Below are 18,057 nucleotides of genomic sequence, written 5' to 3' on the forward strand. Positions count from 1 at the left end.
GGTTTCACCATGTTAACCAGGCTGGTCTCAAACTCCTGACCTCAAATGATCCACCTGCCTCGGCCTCCCAAAGTGCTGGGATTACAGACGTGAGTTACCATGCCCGGCCCTCATTGACTTTAGAGTCAGAAACCTAGATTCTCAGGCATACCTACCCCCGGTACAGAATAGCACTACAGGTCCTGCAACACCACTCACCAAATTCAGGACCAATTGCAGCAGCAAAGAAGTATCCAGCCCCTCAGCAGCCATGCCCCGGTCTCCTCAAACTACAGAGAGACCCAGTATTTGTGCAAGAGATAGAGCATGGGTTAAGGGACACTATCAGGACCAATCCTAGACAGACTCACTGGATCCTCTGGCAACTGATATGGCTTAGATCTGTGTTCCCGCTCAAATCTCATATTAAAATGTAATCCCTGATGTTGAAGGTGGGGCCTGGTGGGAAGTGACTGGATCTTGGAGGTGGATATCTCACAAATGGTTTAGCATCATCCCTCTTGGTACTGTCCTCGTGATAGTGAGTTCTCATGAGACCTGGTTGTTTAAAAGTGTGTGGCACCTCTCCCCTTGCTTTCTTGCTCCTGCTCTGGTCATGTGACCTGCCTGCACCCCTTCACCTTCTGCCATGATTGTAAGCTTCCTGAGGCCTCCCCAGAAGCAGCCGAGCAGACACTGGCACCATGCTTCCTGCACAGCCTGCAGAACCGTGAGCTCACTAAACCTCTTTTCTTTATAAATTGCCTAGTCTCAAGTATTCCTTTAGCAATGTGAGAACAGACTAACACAGAAATATTGCCCTTGCTATTCCACAATGGGGAGGATGGGAGGGAGTTTTCTTGCTGGGGCATATCACACCACAGGCTGAGGAGCTGCCACATTCCTCACCTGAGCACTGCCTTGTGTAGCTCCGGGAGGTGGGCACCTGACAGCCCGTTCCTCACCTAAGCACTGCCTTCTGTAGCCCCGGGAGGTGGGCACCTGAGCAGGAAATTCCTCACCTAAGCACTGCCTTCTGTAGTCCCAGGAGGTTGGCACCTAAGCAGCACGTTCCTCACCTAAGCACTGCCTTCTGTAGCCCCGGGAGGTTGGCACCTGAGCAGCCATGTTCCTCACCTAAGCACTGCCTTCTATAGCCTCGGGAGGTTGGCACCTGAGCAGCCATGTTCCTCACCTAAGCACTGCCTTCTGTAGCCCCGGGAAGTGGGCACCCAAACCACCCCCGGCTTACATGTGAGCCTGAGGCTTGGAGAATGTAACTCCCCTAGTGACACACAGTCAGGGAAGAGCAACACTGGACCCACCTCAAATCTATGTGGCTCCAGAATCTATGTCGTGTGGCCTCCCACATACATGCGTGTGTGTATGGCCTGTCCAGTTCTTGGACAGCTCGTTGTGTGGTGACACAAGCAGGGAGGGAGTCAGCAGTTTTAGTCACCAGAGAATGACATCAGTGGTTGCTGGGTTCAGGATTTAACTGTTGCATTTTACCTGGTAATGAGACCAAGGCTTGCTCAGTTTAACTTGAGTGGAAGACTCCAGAAGTAGCGCGGGCTCATGACTGAAGAGGCCAAGCTGGAATTCCTCAAGACTCACTTTGCCGTCTCCGTCTTGATCCAGTTTGTTAAACAGGTCTTCAAGTTCCTAAACAAAAGCCCTCATACCTCAGGCCCACCCATAAGAGCTCCACCCAGCTGCCCTCACCGGGGCCTCCCTCCCTCCCTCCCTCTGGTTCCAGGTACCCAACAAGGGCCGCTTCCTTGTCTTATCCAGCCTTAAAACTGTGTAGACCCTGAGGGCTGTATTTTCCCAAGGCACCCCCTCCCTCTATCTTGCAAAACCCACAGGCCTTGGTTTCCATTTCACTGTGAGTGGGTGTCACCTGAACTTCTCAGTTCTACAAATGCTTATTGTCTGCTGGGGCCTGCGGATGCTGAGCAAGGCCAGGTCCTGCAGTGTGAGGCCCAGCAAGGACACAGGGCTGAGAAGAACTCCAGCAAGGCAGACTGGCCTCCCACCCAGGAGGAGAAGGAACATGGCCACTGGGGAATGCAGACAGGCTTGGGGGTCTTGTCTTGGCTGTGCAGTGGAACCTGGTCACACAGAGAAGAGGGAAAGGCATCCAGGCAGAGGAAGGATGTGAGTGAAGGAACGGGAAGTGCCTGCTACACCTGAGCGTGGCAGGGAGTTGGTGGGACTGGGCAACTCCATCAGAGATGGGTTTTCAAAGGTGTCTGGAGTTTTTAGCTTTTGGCAGGAACGCCAAGAGCCACCAAAGGATTTTAGATTAGAAAGTGATGCACCTAAATGAGTGGCTGAAGGGTAGAGGGGTTTCCAGACCCAACACTAAACCATGACCATGGCCAGGAACACGTGGCTGGGTGGCCTTCTGTGCCCTCACCTCTTTCTCGAGTCCCTGGAGCCCGATGCTCTGGCAGACCACAGCCAGCTCCTGCTCGCTCAGGTGCCCGTGGCTGCCCACCCCCAGCTCTTCCCACATGCCCCGGATCTGGCTCTCTGGGGTGTCAAAGGAGGGGCTGCAGGACTTCTGGGGGCTCCCAAAGTCCTCGGTATCCCAGGTCTGCAGCTGTCCTGAAGCAAGGGGGGAGTCACAGTTAGACCCTGATACATACACAATGGAGCCAAACTCAGCCTTAAAAAGAAGGACGTTCTGCCCTTTCCAACAGCATGGATGAATGTGGAAGACATTACACTAGGTGAAATAAGCAGACACGAAAGACAAACACCATGAGATCTCACTCACATGTGAGATCTAAGGAAAGAGGAACTCACGGGAGCAGGGTGTAGAAGGGTGGTTACAGAGCTGGGTGGTGGGGGAGATGCTGGTGGAGGGGGGTCACTTTCAGTTACAAGATGAGTAATTTCTGGAGCCCCAATGTACAGCACGGTGACTACAGTTAATAAGACCCAATTGCTTCCTCGAAGTTTGCTAAAAGAGTCTATCTCAAGTGTTCTCAGCACACACACATAACTAAGTGAGATGGATGTGTTAACTGGCTGGACTGTGGTCATCATTTCACAATGTACACATGTCTCAGATCAACACTGTACACCTAAAATATATACAATTTTTATTTGTCAATCACACCCCAATAAGGCTGGGGAGAAAAACCAGCAACAGTTAAGTCCTGTGCTCCAGGCTGAAGCATGTGGGGGACGCAGAGCAATGCTAGTCAGTGACTCTGAAATCAGATGGACCGATGGATAGAGGGCTGGATGGACGGACCAACAGAGGGCTGGATGGACGGACAGAGGGATGGACGGACCGACAAAGGGGAGCTGCAAAGCACCAAAGGTGGAATTAGGTGGTTGGTACATGGGTTTTCATGACACAGTTGTTTGCACTTCACTCTGTTTACAAATTTTCAAAATAAATTGTTGGGGGAAAAGATCTGCCTCTAATGGGGAAATTCTTTCTGAAGAGAACCTTCTACGGTCAGCTGTGTGAGCATTTAAAAGAGGCAGAGGGGCTGGGCACGCTGGCTCACACCTGTAATCCCAGCACTTTGGGAGACCGAGGTGGGTAGATCACGAGGTCAGGAGTTCAAGACCAGCCTGGCCAAGACGGTGAAACCCCATCTCTACTAAAAATACAAAAATTAGCTGGGTGTGATGGCGGCCGCCTGTAATCCCAGCTACTCGGGAGGCTGAGGCAGAGAACTGCTTGAACCCAGGAGGCGGACACTGCAGTGAGCCGAGATCGCACCACTGCACTCCAGCTTGGGCTACAGAAAAAGACTCCGTCTCAAAAAAAAAAAAAAAAACAAAAAAGAGGGAGAGGACTCTATTATTTGTATTTACAATAAAAAGACCAGTCTTTTAATAAGTTAATTTTTGAAAACTTTCTAACTTACACAGAGCAAAGAGTAAAGTGAAGCCCAGAGCACCTGCTACTCAGGCTCCACTATGACAACACCCTGCCACAGGCTTCTTCCCTACCCGCTTTCCTTACGACTGAAGTATTTAGAAGTACAGATGCTCCCTGACTTACGATGGAGCTACAGCCCAACAACTCCACAATAAGCTGAAAACGTCAAGTCAAAGATGTACTGAATATACCTAACCCACCGACATCGTAGCTGGGGCCTGGCCTACCTTACACATCTCAGAACACACTAACCAACAGTGGGGCAAAATCCTCTAACACAAAGCCTATTTTAGACTAATATGTTCAATGTCTCATGTAATCTACTGAACCCTGTACTGAAAGTGAAGATCAGAACGGTCGCATGGACACTGAAGGACGGCTTCTACTGAATGCATATCGACCTCACACCATCACAAAGTTGAAAAATCGTTGAGTGAAAACACCATGAGTCGGGATCCATCTCGGTTATTTGAAATCACAGATCTCATGTTACTTCTCCCCCACATATTTGATCCATATCTCTAGAAAAAATATATATATTCTTACATCACCACAATGCCACTATCACACCTAACAAAATCAACAGGATTTTCCCAAGCGTCTCAAAAATATATTCTTACAGTTGATTTGTTTGAACCAGCATCCAAACTCCTCAGGGTGCCCTTGGCTGTTATTCCTCTCACATCTTTCAGTCACAAGCACCTCTCCCAAATCCCCACAGCTCATACCTTTTTAAAGAAATCAGACCCACTGTTCTGTGGAATGTTCCACATCTGGATCTATCTGCCTGCTTCCCCGTGTTGTCATCTAACAAGCTCCTCCATCCTTAACATTTCCAGAAAACCTGAGTTAGCATCAAAGTCTAGTTTGGCTGCAGGCTCAAGTTCATTTGTTTGTTTGGCATAAATGCTTTGCAGGTGGCACTGTGTCCTCTGCGCCTCACTCAGGAGGCACTGGTGTCTTTAGGACTCATCAGTGGGCTCGAGTGGTGGAAGGTCACTTTTCCTAACCTTTGTCTTCAGTCGCTTGTCTTCTTGATGTGTTTGAAGCTGTGGAAACAGCTTGAGAATGAGGACAGACACTGGGTGTCCAAGAGAAAGTGTCTGTGGTGAGCCAGCTGTCCAGCCAGACGTGTTCCTACAGTGACCTATGTGTCCAGCCAGACATGTTCCTCCATGCCTCGTCCACACCACCTAGCCCAGAGCAGGGACATGTCTGCTTCCACCCAACACAGACTTTAGTGTTGCAGTTCTGCTTCAGCAGTCTGGATCCTTCAGGTAGATGAGCCATGTGGGCATGAATTACTGATAATCCCGCTGGTAACAGGAAAGCCACCATCCCCCAAAGGAAGGCAGACTGTGTGCTCACAAATGACACTGTGGGTTGGGTTGAGGAAAACAAGAGGAAAGCGATGGGTAAGAAAAGGACACCTCCGAGGTCCCTTCCAGCCTAAGGTGCCTGAAATCTCCAAGGAAAAAATGTGAAAGCAATCCTGATACTGGGTTATTTCTCAGGCTGGCAGAAGAGGTCGGGCAAGTCCTCTGAGCTTGACATGAGTGTGTGTGCACTACCGTCTGTCAGCTCTGATCCTGCACAAAGCTTTCTGTAAACTGCTGGGAGGAACCCCGACCTGCTCTCCAGGCTGAGCACTGAAATCACTGGGTGAAAAACAGCCTCCTCCTGCGAGCCCCTCTCCCTTTGCTGCCCTAGATCTAGACATCAAGTCAAGGATGGAAGACACAGCGGCTTGGCTGACTTTTCTCAGCACATAGGAGTCTGCCTGCTTTGTCCAGCACCACAGCTAGCAGCTCAGGTCAGTTCCTCTGACATTTACTGAGATAAAAGTTGAACAAAGGCCGGGCGCGGTGGCTCACGCCTGTAATCCCTGCACTTTGGGAGGCTGAGGCGGGCGGATCACAAGGTCAGGAGATCAAGATCATCCTGGCTAACACGGTGAAACCCTGTCTTTACTAAAAATACAAAAAATTAGCTGGGCATGGTGGCGGGCGCCTGTAGTCCCAGCTACTCGGGAGGCTGAGGCAGGAGAATGGTGTGAATGCGGGAGGCGGAGCTTGCAGTGAGCCGAGATCACGCCACTGCACTCCAGCCTGGGCAACAGAGTGAGACTCCGCCTCAAAAAAAAAAGTTGAACAAAACATGGCGCAGGCATTCAAGGACCATGGTCCAAGGGGTGCTAACTGGCAGAAATCCCAGGGCAATGCCCTCTATCCAAGCTGTTTCTGCACAGTCAGCCCATGTGACCACCTGTGTGGGGAGGCCTCATTAGGGCATCCACTGACTCACGTGGAAAAGCCTGGAAAGACAGTGAAACTGCTCACAGGACTAAGGAACACAGACCAGTGCTACTCCCTGCCCTGCATGGTCAGCGGCCTGCCTGGCCTGCAGCCCAGCCCAGGGCAAAGAGAATGGCGGGGCACCCTGTCTGGGGTTGGGGGTTCCTGGGGTACAGGGCACTGACTGGGAGCCACTGACCCTGCCCACGCCTCACCAGTGGGATCCAGTGCAGCCTGCAGCCTGATGACTTCCTGGGATGGCCTCATGCCTCCTGCAAGGGGACACACCCAACGCTGCCACCCTGATCCTTCTGCAACAGGGGGAGACGGGGGGCACTAGCAGCCTGAAGAGGTCTCTCAGCGTTCAGCCGGGCTCCAGCCTCCCCTCCCCAGTCACCTGCATCCCTGCAACCTGAAATACTAGCTCCTCTCATCACTGCCTCCTCAAAGGCCATGGCAGCCTCCTGCACTCCCCTATACCTGCACCTTACATGCCTGCCTGCTAAGGATCCTGCAGTTTGCTCCCTACACATCCATCAATGCCTCCAGCCTTCCTGTTTCCTGAAGCACATGACACCCCCATTCTAACTTCTCCCCTCTTTGCCTTCCTTCTTGCTTTCAGCCTGCCCATGTGAGGCAGTTTGGAAATGCGGCTTCAAATTTCTTTGACACTCTTCGCTTCAGGTCTGTGTCCCCTCTCCTTGAATCTGGTAGCCTTGTGACAGCTTTGATCGACAGAACGTGGTGGAAGGGATGCTTTGTGACTTTGAGGCTGGCCTGAACTCAGTGAGGAAATCCCAGTCCTGTTTTTGGGACGTGTCCTTAGGGCCCTGAGCAACCAGGTGGGGCAGTTGACCACCCAGAGTCACCATGCCGTAAGGAAGCCCAGCCACGCTGAGGCCCGCTGCAACCCCTCCGAGGCTGTCCTCAGTTGAGCTCCTCCAGCCTAGACGCATCAGTGACGCGTCATATGATTTCAGACCCAGTCTTCAAGTGTCCCAACAGAGGCCCTAGATGCAATGGAGTCCATCCTAAGTCTCTCACCTTCTCCAATCCTTCCTTGAGCACTGCAGCCCTGCTCCTCAGAGAAGCCTGCAGCAGCGATGTAAAAGCTTGATCGATGTAAAGTGCTGTGATCATAAGGGCCTGGTGTGAACCTCAGCTCTTGTTCCCAAGCTCAGCAAGACGTCACCCCTGAGCCCCAAGCTGCTCTGAGAGGAGGGATGCTCGGATTATGCCAAGCCTGCTGCAAGGGTTAGCCAGGTTGCCGGCTTCACATCTGGGTAGTTCCTCAGAGCTCAGCGTCTGGCCACCACGCTGATCCTCTCACACCCACCTCTCTGTGGGGCCCCTTTCTTCACTCCTGCAGGCATCAGGTAAGTCAGCAGTCACTTCTATGGAGTCTTCTGTTTTTGCATTGTTTGCATAGGTGTTGGTCTTTTCTATCCAAAATACTCTAGGATTCACAATTAATATTTTTGTTTGCTTTTTAATGTCAAAGAAGTATTATAGGCAAGCACAAGATAATTAGTTAAAAAGAAGTCCTCCTCTCCCAGAGCCTTTGTTCCTCTCCCCAGGGGGATCCACTGGGAAGTTTTTTTGTCTAGCTTTCTGTCCCCAGAACACATGTAATGCATGTCACTCCAGAAACGTGGTGAGGGAGATGAAGTCTCGATCATGCCCCTGCACGTAGCTTCTCTTCCCAAAATGCCAGATCTTGCAGAGGGCACCACGGCAGCATGGATGGTGAGCCTCCCCTGCACGCTGCACAGCGCTGTGAGGCTGCACCCTGTGATTTGCTTCTGTGTCCCAGCTGCTGGCCTTCTGGCTGCTATGTAAGGCTCTAAGCTCCAGGACCAGGTATTACACTCCATTTGTGGGACAGATGAAACCCTGGTGGGTGCTAAGAATGCCCCTGCACAGGAAGGGAGAGGCTGTACCTAGCCCAGCGTGCCAGAAAGGAGGTGTAGGGGCAGTCCGAGGTGACGGGGCCAAGCAAGGCCCTCCTGCCTGAAACCACAGGGCCATACCTGCCAGCTAGGGTCACATCGGTACTTGCAGACCATAAAGTGTGACGAACCACACTGCTCCCTCGGCCACGGGCCTCTGCCCCAGGGTCTGACCTTGGGAGGATGAGGACCGAGTGACGGCCTCACTGCTGAGATGATGACATTCTGACCACTCCTGGAGAAGGAGGAATCCAGCGGGACACAACCCACCCCACGCATTTACCAGGAAATTAAACTTGTGGTGTGTACTGCCCAGTGACCCGGCTCTTCAGCTTTCAAAGCTCTGGGCAAAGGCAGAGAGCACCAAATGTGAGGCTGAGGCTTTACCTTGTGCTTCGAATAATTCATTCTGAGCTTCTTTAGTGCTCTCGGCCTCTTCATCTGACTTGAGACTCTGCAGAAAGACGCAGAGAGAAGGCTGTGAGTTCCAGGGGGTGCTGCTGGGGACGGAGTACCGGGAACAAATAGAGCAGGATGTTTGGGGAAGTGGCAGATGGCTGAGTATGGAGTCAATCCCTCAGAGGAGAAGCCCACCCCCACCGTGGGGCTGCCCTGCATGCCAGCTAGCAGCCCCAGGTGAGCCCCGCCTAGCAGCAGCAAGGGGCTGGGCCAGGGAGACGGGACACGCCTTGTTCCGCACGCTCGGGCTCAACATAAACCCATTCGTCAACAGTCGACCCTGCAAATACAATCAAACACTTGTGTCCCAGCAGCAGAGAAGCCTGTCCGCCTCTGCACGGTGATGATGGTGATGGCTTCAGACCCAGCACGTGAAAGAAGCCAGCCCTGCAGCCACAGTCAATCATTCCGTCTTGGGACACACTCTCCATACGAGGCTTGCAGCACGCCTCTCTGCACCTCTCCCTCATCAACCACATCAGTTCAGCACAGTCCCAAGGTGAGAGAGCAGGTTTCTGTATCCCTTCAAGGGCTCGGGATAGCACAGCACCTGGTAATCACCTCACACCCCAGCAGCCTTTGCAAACCTGCACCCAAGACAAGAGCCGGGGCCATCAAGAAACATGCGACTTAAGTAAAAACCTCGTGCTGCAGTGACTGCGTCAGCCAACCAGAGTCAAAGTCTGCTTTTGTCCGGGTGTTGTGTGTCCCCACAACTGACTGTGGAATGGATGCCTGGTGACCAAGACTCTGTATGCTTCAAAGCTGGCACTGGCTCTGACTGGGGAGAATCTGTGAGTTGGTGATAAATAGTCAACCCCATTTTTTGAGTTTAACTGCACTGACAACCCTAAAGGTGGCTTTCCCTGTCTTCAGGTTTTGGGAATCAAAGATGATTTAAGAAGCAGAATGGCACCAATGAAGATCCACCACAGAGAGTACATTCACTATCTCTCCATCCCTGAGGTCCAAATTTTTAAAACAGAATGAAAAAGGAATATTCTGGATTTACTGGCATCGCCTAGATGTCACATGCCCCTGAGAAAAGAGACTCTAAGATTTAAATACATTTTGGTTGTTTTTCCTCTTTGCCTCCACAAATGGTGAAAACAAATGGTAAACAAGTCCACCTGGGGCCCCGACCTAAGAAGGAGGTGCTCCTGATGGAGACCCACCTGGCAGAAGCTGACAGTACAGAGAGCAGGAACCAGGAACCTTTTGGAATCCTTGAAAATGGTTCAACCCAGTCCATGATTAACTTACAAGCTGTGGACCTGCCCCATGGACATATTTCTTAACATGAAGCCCCACGAGACTCTGGCAGCCATCTCCTGGGCCCATCCCCCTCTCAATGGGTGATCCCTGCATACCAGCCACCTGCAGCAAATGACTCAGGGAGCCTGGGGGACAGGGAAGCAACTTCCAAGGCTCCAGGAGGCATTGGCTCATACAGGCCAGTTGTAAGTGCTGGGCCTCAGTATAACTAAGTGTTCAAGATAGGCAGGGCTGGGGGTTGACACACTCACACTCCTGACCTCGAGGCTGTTTCAAAAAAGCATCTTCCCTTTTCTACTCTTAGCACGTTGACCCTTCACTCCATGAAGACACAAACATTGCCTTCTAGAGTTAGTAGTGGTATCAGGGAAAAAGAGATATTATACACAAAGGACTGAAGCACAAATTCTCTATTGCACCAATTCAGGAGAGAATCCTATGGCCAGGACTGTCCTGAAGACAACCAGACCCAATTTAAATGAAATGGTATTCCCCAAAGTGACCAAGCTTCTGGTGACTCAAGGTGCCTGAGAGTGCCCTGCCCTCCCCACATCTTGTGATCAAGTGCTACAAACAGGGATGAAAGGAAGCATTTGTTATTCCCAACACTGGGCAGCTGGGGTGGGAGAGGGGCCTGACCCACCTCCACGCTCTCCAGAGATGCTGAGCGCCAGAGCGGACTTTTCAGGCTGGCCTGGGTTTGCTGCTCGGGCACGTGTCTGGCTTCTGTGGCAGTGTCACATAGCTCGGGCCGGCTCCGACGGCCGTACCACTTAGAACCATTCACATACTTTGGAGGGATGGCACTGGAGGCAGCTGGAAAGAAAACAGGAAATTTGGTGGGGGTCCTTTATAGCAGTTATGGGCCCGTGCAGGCCAGCAGGTACGCTCTGAGAAGATGCACACTCAGCGCCGAGTGCGCCTCCCAAACACGCACTGCTCTGCACACAGAAGCATCTGGAAAGACCCGAGAAGCAGTGAACAATGGCAATTCTATGACCTTGTTTGGGAGATTGTGAAAGCAAGGGTGGGGAGAGGAGGACTTTCCCCTAAACTCTATCTGCTATTTACACTTTTTCAAGCATGTTTTGCTTTTATGTAATGAAAAACTAATAGGAAATCTAGCTATCTATGCAAAGGAGTAATAAAACCTCCAAAAATCCAAGAACATATACACCTGACTCTCAGTAACCTGACTGAACACGATAAATGTCAGCTGACAATAAGCAGGGTGACTAGAATATCTCTCACCCCACTGGGACAGAGTCATGATGGGCCTGATTAACAATCACCCCAAGACAGCAGGCACCATCAAGGACTGGCCTAGTACACTCTCACCAGAAAGGTCTGAGCATATGGGAGGTTAATATGGTTTGGCTCTGTGTCCCCACCCAAATCTCATGTCAAATTGTAATCGTCAGCGTTGGAGGAGGGGTCTGGTGGGAGGTGATTGGATCATGCAGGTGGATTTTTCCAATTGCTGTTCTCATGATAGTGAGTTCTCATGAGATCTGGTTGTTTAAAAGTGTGTAGCACCTTCCCCTGCTCTCTTCCTCCTTCTCCATTCATGTAAGACATGCCTGCTTCCCCTTCACCTTCTGCCATGATTGTGAATTTCCTGAGGCATCCCTAGCCAGGCCTCCTGTACAGTCTGAGGAACTGTGAGTCAATTAAAACTCTTCTTTAAAAACAAATTACCCAGTCTCAGGTAGTTCCTTATAGCAATGTGAAAACAGACTAATACAGAAAATTGGCACCAGGAGTGGAGCATTGCTACAAAGATACATGAAAATGTGAAAGCAGCTTTGGAATTGGATAACAGGCAGAAGTCGGGACAGTTTGGAGGGCTTAGAAGAAGACAGGAAGATGTGGGAAAGTTTGTAACCTTCTAGAGACATGTTAAACTGATGTGACCAAAATGCTAATAGTGATATGGACAATGAAGTCCTGACTGCAGCAGTCTCAAATAGAGATAAGGAGCATACTGGGAACTGGAAAAAGGTCACACTTGCTATGCTTTAGCGAAGAGCCTAGTGGCATTTTGCCTCTGCCCTAGAGATCTGTGAAACTTTGACCTTGAGAGAAATGATTTAGAGCATCTGGTGGAAGAAATTTCTAAGCAGCAAGGCATTGAAGATGTGCCCTGGCTACTTCTAACAGCATATGCTTATATTCATGAGCAAAGAGACGATCTGAAACTAAAATTTATATTTAAAAGGGAAGCAAAGTGTGAAAATTTGGAAAATTTGCAGCCTGGCCATGTGGAGTAGAAAAGAAAAATCCATTTTCAGGGGAGGAAGGAACTCAAGCCAACTTCTCTTCTCACCTGGGGCCTCAGTTTCCTCATCTGAATAACTGGTATGGTAAGTAATGCCACAGGATTTCTATGAGGGTTAATTGGACTCTTTGTAAACATACACAAAGCTCAATGCCATATGCTCACACAGAAAACCTCTGTGTGAGCCTGGTCCCTTCCGCTTTCCTGTCCTCTGCCCCAAACCCTGTGACAGCCTTATCTACTGCCGCACACCCCTCCTGACCAGGACATCCTGCTGTGAGACACGAGGGAAGCACTCCCTCTGTGACACACTAATCAATACCACAAACACAACACCCCTGCAAAAGGGAAAGAGCCACCCCCATTTCACACCCTCCTGACATGGGGCTATCTGCAACCAAGAAGCAGGCCACCACGACCTCAATACTCCAGGCCTGGGCAGCCTCCCTCTGACCTCGCCCACAGCCTGTTACCATCCTGGCACCTTGAGGCTGGAACCAAGGCCAGGTGGCTTTCCCCAAGGATGCCACTTCCACTTAGGGATGTAGCCTGTGTCCCAGCAGCCCTGTCCCTGTAACAGGATTCTGATCACTTATATCAGCACAGTGCAGTGTCATCCACAGCAGGCACAGCACGCATTATTATATGACACCACTTCACAAATAAACAAAGGAAGAAAAAACATCAAGTGTTTTTTCCAAGTCCATATACCTTGTGGGTGACAGAAAGCAAGGTAGAATTCAGTTTTCAGAACTGCTGGATTCTTTCATTAGAATATTACACTCCAAAAGTTAACAAACAAATAATGAAAAGAAAATATGGCCAACAGGATTAAATCCTCTTACCTGATTCCAAAGAACTACTGTCTTCATTTGAGGGGCGAACACCAGCATTTGATGACAACACAGCCACAAAACCTTCCTTAAATTCCTCAAAGTTAACCTGGGTGAATTGAAGGTGAGAGAGGACAATGTCACTTTCAACAGATCACACATTTCATAAGCAAATCTTTTGGATTTTCTCTCAGATAGAAACATATTATTATTGCCTTTTAGAACGAGAACAGTCATGTTTTCAAATATTTACTTAAGATTTTTAAAAATAGAAGAGCATGATGAGGAAAGTAAAAGTGGACCATAATCCTACCACCAAATAAATACTATCAACAATTTTGTAAATCAAACAACATAATTAGGAAAGAGGGATCCAATGACCACGAAACGTTACACATAAGGTGAACGCCCATGGTGTCCCCGACACCACCAAGCACTGCAGAAGGCCTCTCCACCATGACCCTTCCCCTACATCTCCTGAACCTTACCCTGACTTTTATGGTGACAGCTTCCTTGCTGTTCTAGACCTCATTTGCGTGCATGCCTAAAGCTTGGTTTCAGTTAGCTTCTCTGTGTCCTCAGAGGCTTTGCTATGGTACCCACCTGAGGAGGGGAGTGCTGGGCCATAGAATGTGCCAATAGGGCATATCCCCTTGGTGAACTGAACCTTTTATTATAATAAAATGCTCACAGTCTTTAATTCAGTAAAGCTTTTCACCATAAAGTCCATTTTCTCTTTTATCGAGAAACTACCCCAGCTTTCTTTAGGTCAGTATTTACATGATATCTTTTTATTGAACTTTTAATTCCAATTTTTTATATCCTTATGTTTTAGATATGTCTCTTATGAATGGTAACAGTTGGATTTTGTCCAATCTGACAAACTTTATCCTTCAACTTAAATATGTAATCTAATTACATTTAACGTGATTACTGATTTACTAGATTTAAATTGACTATTTTGCTTTCTGTTTTCAATTTGACTTGCTTGCTTTTTCTCTCCCTTCCCCCACCCCGCCTTTGGATTCACTATTTTAGGATTTCACTTTTCTCTTATTAATTTAGATGTTATGGCCAGGCATGGTGGCTCATGCCTGTAACCCCAGCACTTTGGGAGGCTAAGGCAGGTGGATTACGTGAGGTCACGAGTGCTAAGGCAGGTGGATCACGTGAGGTCACGAGTTCAAGACCAGCCTGGCCAATATGATGAGACCCCATCTCTACTAAAAATACAAAAATTAGCCGGGCATGCTGGCGTGTGCCTGTAATCCTAGCTACTTGGGAGGCTGAGGCAGAAGAATCACTTGAACCCAGAAGGCGGAGGTTGCAGTGAGCCAAGATAGCGCCATTGCACTCCAACCTGGACAACAGAGTGAGACTATCTCAAAAAAAAAAAAAAAAAAAAAAAAGTTATATAGTCTATTTCCACTTATCTACTGATTACCCTAAAATTACAACATCCATTCTTAGTTTACCAAAGTTGACTATTAATCAATCCTTTTACCCTCTTCTATGACAATAGAAAGCCAGTGAAATATATTAGCTCCAGTTACCACACTCCTGACTTCAATGTCTTTGTTATCACATATTTTATTTCTATATGTTTTAAACCCTCACAAAATACTATTTTTGGTTTTATATAATGTTCATTTAGAATTATCCACATACTTATTCTCTTTTTCTTCTTGCATTTCTGACTTTCCACCTGGAATAATTTTCCAACTATTTAAAATACATCCTTTAGAACTTTGTTTTTCTTGAATATGCCAGTGCCAATTTTTTTATCTAACATGTTTTTATTTTACATTATTTTTGTAACAAAGAAATCATTTATAACGTAAATTATCCTTTTAGAATAGTGGAAATGACTCTGCTGTTCATTCAAACAGAATGGATAAACAAATTGATACAGGCATAGTCATACAATGAAATACATGACAATGAAAAAGAACAAACCACTAATAGACACAGTAACATGAATGTATCTCAGAGACATACTATTGAGTAAAGAAGCCAGAGAACGGCCGGGTGCGGTGGCTCATGCCTGTAATCCCACTGTAATCCCAGCACTTTGGGAGGCAGAGGCAGGGTGATTGCTTGAGCTCAGGAGTTGGAGACCAGCCTGGGCAACATAGTGAAACCTCATCTCTACAAAAAAACACAATAATTAGCCAGGCATGGTGGCACATGCCTGTAGACCCAGCTACCTGGGGGGCTGAGGGAGGAGGATTGCTTGAGCCCAGGAGGTCAAGGCTACAGTGAGCCAAGATCATGCCTGGGTGACAAAGTGAGACCCTGTCTCAAAAAAAAAAAGAAAAAAAAAAAGAAAAAAAAGTCAGAGAGTACGTACTGAGTATGTGCTGTATTAAAATACAGAATTTATATAAAATTCAGAAACAGGCAAAAAAAAAAAAAAATCTATGGTGTTGGTGTCCAGACAGTGGTTAACCTTTGGTAGCAGAAGAACCAAAAAGACATGATGAGGGATAAGGGTGTGACGGTTACAAAGGTGCACTCAGTTTGGAATATTCACTGACCTTGTACACTTGGAAACATGCTCTTTTCTGTAGGTACACTTCAGTGAAAGTCACACAGGAAATCAACAGAAGGGCTATTAGGTTGGTCAAAATATCACCACTAAGTGTTGGAGAAGAAAGTTTGGGGCCATAGGTCCAAGTAGGCTTCCAAAATCTGGCCAAGAATTTGCATGAGCACATCTCTGTTGCTGCCATTGAATGCAAAATGTGGCTGTTTCTTTGCAGACACCTCTGCCTGGGACACACATGTATTACTATCTGAATTAAATTATACATGCATTTGCTTATTTTCTGCCCCCCAGTTAAAATGTGAGCTCACTTTAGTAGCACATAGTAGGGACTCAACAAATATTTATTGGGTGTCTTTGCCTCTATATCCTTTCACTGCTAAGCAGAACTCTTCTTCTCACAGAGGCATTCTTTCACCTTTATTCTTAAAGGTTATTTTTACTCGGTACGAAATTCAGGTTCGCAGTTATTTTCTTCTAGTATATTGGAGATATCTTTCCACTGTCTTCTGACTTCTACTGTTACGTTAGAGAAAGCAATGGTCAACCTAACTATGGCTCACTTTTAGGATATGTCTTTTCTCTAGCTTCCCTTTTAAAATTATTAAACTTTTCACCTTGAGATCATTATAGATCCATATGCAGTTGTAAGAAAAATGCAAAGAGATCCTGTGTACCCACTTCTGGCTGTTTTTAAGATATTCTGTCTGGCTTTGTTTTCCTTCAGTTTCACATAGTACGCCAGATATAGATGTCTCTTTATCCTGCTTGGAATTCCACGGGCTTTTAGAATCCCAAGAAGTATGTTTCATCTGTCCTGAAAATGTTTTAGCTATTACATCTTCACATAATGCCCCTCCAGCATTCACTTGTTTCCTCCCAGGACTCCAGTTAAAGGGATGCTGGACTTTCTCACGCCATCTCTACCACCTCTTTTTATATCTTCATGCTGCATTCTGGATGACTCCAGTTAATGAATGGTTTCTTCAGCTGTGTCTAATCTGCTCTTAAATGCTTCTATTTAAATTTTGGTGGTCATACTTTTCAATTCTAGACATTTTATTTGGTTCATTGTTCAGATTTGTTACTTCACTTTTTAGAGTTCTTATAGATATTTTTTAAGCTTTAAAAAAAATCTCTAATATAGTAACCATAGTTGTTTTATATTTTGTGTCCAACAATTCTAATATCTCACATCTTTGTGGGTCTGCTTCCATTGTCAGTTCTGCTGGTTCTTGCTCATCCTGTCTTGTTTCTTTGCCCAGTTATCCTTTATCATATGCTGGTCATTGTATTTGGCTATTATTTAGGAATAATTTCAGATTTGGGATGATGGCACTTTTATTGTTTGCTTTGGCTAGGTGCCTATCCATGCAGTGCCAGTAATCTAAGTGCAGGATTTAAGATTATCTAGTGTACTGAGGGATATAAGATCAGACCACAAAGCAGTATAATGACTGACTGCAATTCATCTTTACCATACAGGTCTTACCCTTCAGGATTCTTCCTTAAATTTGGGATTCGTTTGCCAACCCTGGGTTTCTACCTTAAATGAGTCCAGGTTTTGACATATGTTTCTGGGGCCCTTTGAGGTCCTCAAAGCCACAGATCAATTTCTCAGTCGCTTACTTAAAATCACAAAATATTCTCAAGGAAAATGGGCTTTTGTGTGCTAACCTTACCTCTCTGGGTACTTAATTTACTACACCTTTTTTTTGTCTGTTTCTGTGACAAGATCTCACTCTATCACCAAGCTGGAGGGCAATGGCACGATCATAGCTCACTGCAGCCTCAGTCTCCCAAGCTCAAGTGATCTTCCACCTTGGCCGCCTGAGTAGCTGGGTCTACATGTGTGTACCACCCCGCCCCCCAGCTAATTGTTTTTTATTTTTAGTAGAGACAAAAATAAAACATGGCCAGACTGGTCTTGAACTCCTGAGCTCAAGTGATTCTCCTGCCCTGGCCTGCCAAAGTACTGGAATTATAGACTTGAGCCACCATGCCCAGCCTATTACAGACTTTTTGACTGGCAATTTCTCACTGATTTATTTGCTCTTTACTGTTTTCAAAGTATTTGTTTTTATTATTTTGTTCAGTTTTTCTAGTAGTCCTCCTTGAAAGCTTGGCCTGAGTTAGCTCACTTGCCACTATTAGAACATCTGAACTTCTTCTTCCTTTTTTTAGGGCTGCAAAAGATTTCAACAAATGGAGCTACCAGGATTATGTAAACGATCCCATACTGAAAAAGCTGTTTCCAAATTTTTCCTGTCTGAATGAATGCTAGAATGCATCCCTTGAATGCATGTCATTTCACAGGAAGATAGAAACTGTGGGTCTTTCCTCCTTGCATCCTTAGCATCTGGTGTTGCCTAGCACATAGGAAGTCCCCCAAAAATAGCTCTCAAATACTACACAAATAATGAAATTGCAATTTTGCTCATTCTAATCACAGATTCTTTTGTGTTGTTGATAATAATTACCAGCTGACTTTCTTCTATCCATCAAAGAGCAGTGGGATCAGATGGCCCAGTCTGG

The 18,057-nt window shown here is 47.3% G+C and overlaps 1 protein-coding gene across 21 annotated transcripts in view; it reads right to left on the reverse strand.

Annotated features, from left to right (window-relative positions):
* The window catches only part of NINL (ninein like), a 133,758-nt gene that overhangs the window by 46,466 nt on the left and 69,235 nt on the right, over window positions 1–18,057 (reverse strand). For all 21 annotated transcript variants that reach the window (XR_012089739.1, XR_012089740.1, XR_012089742.1 and 18 more), the window contains 5 exons: window positions 12,990–13,086; window positions 10,510–10,682; window positions 8,520–8,586; window positions 2,402–2,592; window positions 1,492–1,644 (listed from right to left, as the gene is read on the reverse strand). Coding sequence is in view for 16 of the 21 variants with exons in the window: in XM_073007604.1 (XP_072863705.1) it covers window positions 1,492–1,644; window positions 2,402–2,592; window positions 8,520–8,586; window positions 10,510–10,682; window positions 12,990–13,086 (681 nt within the window). In the remaining 5 variants the exon portion in view is untranslated. The remainder of the gene's footprint in view (window positions 1–1,491; window positions 1,645–2,401; window positions 2,593–8,519; window positions 8,587–10,509; window positions 10,683–12,989; window positions 13,087–18,057) is intronic.

This window comes from Chlorocebus sabaeus, chromosome 2 (genome assembly GCF_047675955.1).
Source record: "Chlorocebus sabaeus isolate Y175 chromosome 2, mChlSab1.0.hap1, whole genome shotgun sequence".
Classification (NCBI taxonomy): Eukaryota; Metazoa; Chordata; class Mammalia; order Primates; family Cercopithecidae; genus Chlorocebus; species Chlorocebus sabaeus.